Source organism: Oncorhynchus mykiss, chromosome 10 (genome assembly GCF_057628025.1).
Source record: "Oncorhynchus mykiss isolate SJ-2025 chromosome 10, ASM5762802v1, whole genome shotgun sequence".
Classification (NCBI taxonomy): domain Eukaryota; kingdom Metazoa; phylum Chordata; class Actinopteri; order Salmoniformes; family Salmonidae; genus Oncorhynchus; species Oncorhynchus mykiss.
In genome coordinates, this window is record NC_143031.1 from 81,159,446 (window position 1) to 81,165,445 (window position 6,000).

Below are 6,000 nucleotides of genomic sequence, written 5' to 3' on the forward strand. Positions count from 1 at the left end.
CTCTCCTCTAATGCACTGTACTCTCCTCTAACGTGCTGTACTCTCCTCTAATGTACTGTACTGTACTCTCCTCTAATGTACTGTACTCTCCTCTAATGTACTGTACTCTCCTCTAATGTACTGTACTCTCCTCTAATGTACTGTACTCTCCTCTAATGTACTGTACTCTCCTCTAACGTGCTGTACTCTCCTCTAATGCACTGTACTCTCCTCTAACGTGCTGTACTCTCCTCTAATGTACTGTACTGTACTCTCCTCTAATGTACTGTACTCTCCTCTAATGTACTGTACTCTCCTCTAATGTACTGTACTCTCCTCTAATGTACTGTACTCTCCTCTAATGTACTGTACTCTCCTCTAACGTGCTGTACTCTCCTCTAATGCACTGTACTCTCCTCTAACGTGCTGTACTCTCCTCTAATGTACTGTACTGTACTCTCCTCTAATGTACTGTACTCTCCTCTAATGTACTGTACTGTACTCTCCTCTAATGTACTGTAGTCTCCTCTAATGTACTGTACTGTACTCTCCTCTAATGTACTGTACTCTCCTCTAATGTACTGTACTCTCCTCTAATGTACTGTACTCTCCTCTAACGTGCTGTACTCTCCTCTAATGCACTGTACTCTCCTCTAACGTGCTGTACTCTCCTCTAATGTACTGTACTGTACTCTCCTCTAATGTACTGTACTCTCCTCTAATGTACTGTACTCTCCTCTAATGTACTGTACTCTCCTCTAATGTACTGTACTCTCCTCTAATGTACTGTACTCTCCTCTAACGTGCTGTACTCTCCTCTAATGCACTGTACTCTCCTCTAACGTGCTGTACTCTCCTCTAATGTACTGTACTCTCCTCTAATGTACTGTACTCTCCTCTAACGTGCTGTACTCTCCTCTAATGTACTGTACTGTACTCTAATGTACTGTACTCTCCTCTAATGTACTGTACTGTACTCTCCTCTAATGTACTGTACTGTACTCTCCTCTAATGTACTGTACTCTCCTCTAATGTACTGTACTGTACTCTCCTCTAATGTACTGTAGTCTCCTCTAATGTACTGTACTGTACTCTCCTCTAATGTACTGTACTCTCCTCTAATGTACTGTACTCTCCTCTAATGTACTGTACTCTCCTCTAACGTGCTGTACTCTCCTCTAATGCACTGTACTCTCCTCTAACGTGCTGTACTCTCCTCTAATGTACTGTACTGTACTCTCCTCTAATGTACTGTACTCTCCTCTAATGTACTGTACTCTCCTCTAACGTGCTGTACTCTCCTCTAATGTACTGTACTCTCCTCTAATGTACTGTACTCTCCTCTAATGTACTGTACTCTCCTCTAATGTACTGTACTCTCCTCTAACGTGCTGTACTCTCCTCTAATGTACTGTACTGTACTCTCCTCTAATGTACTGTACTCTCCTCTAATGTACTGTACTCTCCTCTAATGTACTGTACTCTCCTCTAATGTACTGTACTCTCCTCTAATGTACTGTACTCTCCTCTAACGTGCTGTACTCTCCTCTAATGCACTGTACTCTCCTCTAACGTGCTGTACTCTCCTCTAATGTACTGTACTGTACTCTCCTCTAATGTACTGTACTCTCCTCTAATGTACTGTACTCTCCTCTAATGTACTGTACTCTCCTCTAATGTACTGTACTCTCCTCTAATGTACTGTACTCTCCTCTAACGTGCTGTACTCTCCTCTAATGCACTGTACTCTCCTCTAACGTGCTGTACTCTCCTCTAATGTACTGTACTGTACTCTCCTCTAATGTACTGTACTCTCCTCTAATGTACTGTACTCTCCTCTAATGTACTGTACTCTCCTCTAATGTACTGTACTCTCCTCTAATGTACTGTACTCTCCTCTAACGTGCTGTACTCTCCTTTAATGCACTGTACTCTCCTCTAACGTGCTGTACTCTCCTCTAATGTACTGTACTCTCCTCTAATGTACTGTACTCTCCTCTAATGTACTGTACTCTCCTCTAACGTGCTGTACTCTCCTCTAATGCACTGTACTCTCCTCTAACGTGCTGTACTCTCCTCTAATGTACTGTACTGTACTCTCCTCTAATGTACTGTACTCTCCTCTAATGTACTGTACTCTCCTCTAATGTACTGTACTCTCCTCTAATGTACTGTACTCTCCTCTAATGTACTGTACTCTCCTCTAACGTGCTGTACTCTCCTCTAATGCACTGTACTCTCCTCTAACGTGCTGTACTCTCCTCTAATGTACTGTACTCTCCTCTAATGTACTGTACTCTCCTCTAACGTGCTGTACTCTCCTCTAATGTACTGTACTGTACTCTAATGTACTGTACTCTCCTCTAATGTACTGTACTGTACTCTCCTCTAATGTACTGTACTGTACTCTCCTCTAATGTACTGTACTCTCCTCTAATGTACTGTACTGTACTCTCCTCTAATGTACTGTAGTCTCCTCTAATGTACTGTACTGTACTCTCCTCTAATGTACTGTACTCTCCTCTAATGTACTGTACTCTCCTCTAATGTACTGTACTCTCCTCTAACGTGCTGTACTCTCCTCTAATGCACTGTACTCTCCTCTAACGTGCTGTACTCTCCTCTAATGTACTGTACTGTACTCTCCTCTAATGTACTGTACTCTCCTCTAATGTACTGTACTCTCCTCTAATGTACTGTACTCTCCTCTAATGTACTGTACTCTCCTCTAATGTACTGTACTCTCCTCTAACGTGCTGTACTCTCCTCTAATGCACTGTACTCTCCTCTAACGTGCTGTACTCTCCTCTAATGTACTGTACTCTCCTCTAATGTACTGTACTCTCCTCTAACGTGCTGTACTCTCCTCTAATGTACTGTACTGTACTCTAATGTACTGTACTCTCCTCTAATGTACTGTACTGTACTCTCCTCTAATGTACTGTACTGTACTCTCCTCTAATGTACTGTACTCTCCTCTAATGTACTGTACTGTACTCTCCTCTAATGTACTGTAGTCTCCTCTAATGTACTGTACTGTACTCTCCTCTAATGTACTGTACTCTCCTCTAATGTAATGTACTCTCCTCTAATGTACTGTACTCTCCTCTAACGTGCTGTACTCTCCTCTAATGCACTGTACTCTCCTCTAATGTACTGTACTCTCCTCTAACGTGCTGTACTCTCCTCTAATGTACTGTACTCTCCTCTTGATCGTTTGTCTTAAGTAACCTACTGTGTCTTTTATCTGTGATTGAAATTCCCTGTATACATAATCGTGTAGTGCGCACGAAAAAAAGACACTTGTAATTATAGAGTGACATGGTTTGTTAAATTCTAAAGTGACGCATCTAAATCGCAACGGAATTCCTTCATCATCACGCCCCACTCCAAAGCACATCTCTGGTCCTTGCCCTGCCGAAGTGCTCATCTCCAATTCTCAATGCCCAGTGGTTCCCTGCGTCTGAATGTGTCAATTACGATGAACCATCCCGCATCTAAACTATGTTTGGCTACAAGCAGCTGCGAGAGTACCATGCCACGCAACACCTGCGCCCATCTCCAATGCCCAAATGTCCTGCGAACTCAATGTGTCCCCAACTCCATGTGTCCCAGCGACTATAGAATGATAGGACCAGTCACCGAGGAGGTGTTGTTAAAACGGTACATTTCCACCATGCCAGTTTGTTTCTCAACATTGATGACTCCTCCTAAACACCGAGCTCAGATAACCGCTGAGTGAGCAAAACACGTGCATAACAGTTAACGGTTGTCACTCCCCTGTCTCCGCGAGATCCTGCTTCAGGACCCCGTGGTTGGAATAACTTATCTTGATTAATCGAAGATCTGCAGATCCTGGGCCAAACAAATGTAGCTAGTTTAGTTGCGCCTCGATTTACTTTTGGGGATATTCCACAGGTTCCACTACACCGGGCAAACTACGCACAGCTCAAGGATAAGAAAGTGTTGATGCTATTTGACCCAGATCTGCACTGATCTGACTCAAGTGGTTGTGTTTCAACTACATGTGTGGACCCATTGATTTTCACCTATCCAATCGTTGCTAGATCCATGTTGGAGCAGGGTTTACTTCAGGGTAATGAGGGTGTGTGGACGCATTTTTAACCTACGGCTATCCACGCTTACTGTCACCGTCAGTCATTCGGGGGTCATTTTTTACCTGTCGAGTCGAACACCGTTCTTTGGCCGGCAAATGTGAGTCCGAGTTCCGGGTCATTGTGGTGATAGTAGCCGCTGTCCTGGATGATTCCCTGCGAAGCCTCGAATAAGACCACGCGGAACAGAAGCAGGAGAACCGGGGAAAGGAGCAACATCATGGGGTTAAGAGAAACTCTCACCCCGGTGGGAGCGAGAGAACCGGGAGAAGATCCACAAAACAGATGTCGGCTAGACAAACCGAGACCCGGTTGGTTAACGATGTCAACTGCCAACACTCACATGCACCACCGTGCGCAAGTGTTCGGCGATCAGATTGAGCTATTAACAGAACCGTTATTCAGAGATGTGAGGCTAATGATTGGGTTCGGGTTGAGAAACTAACCAAGGGGATATGGTGAAATATTCGATAACATTATAAAACAACTCAACCGTTACATTAAAACTCCAGAAAGGGTTACAATTCCAACGGCTGCCAACAAGTTTTTATCCAAAAAAAGAAAATGGAATTGTCCCTAAATAACGTAGGCCTATGGGGTGTTCAAGTTAAATCATTATTTTAACCCTTATCATGGGTTACAACAAGAATGGTTTGAATCCAAGATTATTATATCCGATAAGAATTTCCAATAGAAACTTCGACAGCAAGGAAATCTGAGTGAGACCGAAGCTCTCTCTCCGCAAAATAAATCCACGGGTTGAATTTGATCGGGATTATGGAGATAAAAAAATCGAGCGTTCCAAAATTCAAAATCCAGTTCCAAAGTTCTAAATCCAGTTCCAAAGTTTTAAATCCAGTTTCAAAGCTCTAAATCCAGTTCCAAAGTTCTAAATCCAGTTTCAAAGTTTTAAATCCAGTTTCAAAGTTCTAAATCCAGTTCCAAAGTTCTAAATCCAGTTCCAAAGTTTTAAATCCAGTTTCAAAGCTCTAAATCCAGTTCCAAAGTTCTAAATCCAGTTCCAAAATTCTAAATCCAGTTCCAAAGTTCCAGTTCCAAAGTTCTAAATCCAGTTCCAAAGTGCTAAATCCAGGACCAAAACTCTAAATCCAGTTCCAAAGTTCTAAATTCAGTTCCAAAGCTCTAAATCCAGTTCCAAAGTTCTAAATCCAGTTCCAAAGTTCTAAATCCAGTTCCAAAGCTCTAATTCCAGTTCCAAAATTCTAAATCCAGTTCCAAAGCTCTAAATCCAATTCCAAAATTCTAAATCCAGTTCCAAAGCTCTAAATCCAGTTCCAAAATTCTAAATCCAGTTCCAAAGCTCTAAATGCAGTTCCAACGCTCTAAATGCAGTTCCAGTGTGCACTGAAAGTTCTTTGATCACACAGTTCAATATCCTGTCAAATACTGCAGTCATATACAATACCACGTTATAGAGATGGCAACTCTCCAGAGTTTTCCATGTAAATATATATTTTCTCTCTCTCTCTTGTTGTGACGATCTTGTGCGAAACTGTCACACACACACACAGAGAGAGATTAAATGACACTAAGGGTAGCTGTCCCAGCAACTTGCACAAATACTCCGGCACACAATTTTTCCGGTCAACACTTGACTGCGTGTCCGTTGGATCCGTTTGTGCACGCGTGTATGCCTGCGTCAAGGCTAATTCCCGACTGTTTATTCATGTTTCCCAGACCCGAGGGTCATGTCATGTGGATGGGATTAACCAGTGTTTGGACACCTGTTAAAAGGCCTTCTTTGATGACGTCTATATCAGACACAGTAGGCTCTTCGATGGAGTTAGAAATACTTGTAAATGGCTGCGTTCTACACACGCGCGCACGGACGTGGAGACACTGATGAACAGAGCAAGCGGACGAGGACGTCTCTCTCTCTCTCTCT

At 42.8% G+C, this 6,000-nt stretch overlaps 1 protein-coding gene across 1 annotated transcript in view; it reads right to left on the bottom strand.

Moving 5' to 3' along the window:
- Positions 1–6,000, bottom strand: part of LOC149980497 (uncharacterized) — a 30,125-nt gene extending 24,125 nt beyond the window's left edge. Inside the window, exon 1 of the mRNA XM_090188084.1 lies at positions 4,160–6,000. Within this exon, the coding sequence (XP_090044210.1) occupies positions 4,160–4,316 (157 nt within the window). The 5' untranslated portion in view covers positions 4,317–6,000. The remainder of the gene's footprint in view (positions 1–4,159) is intronic.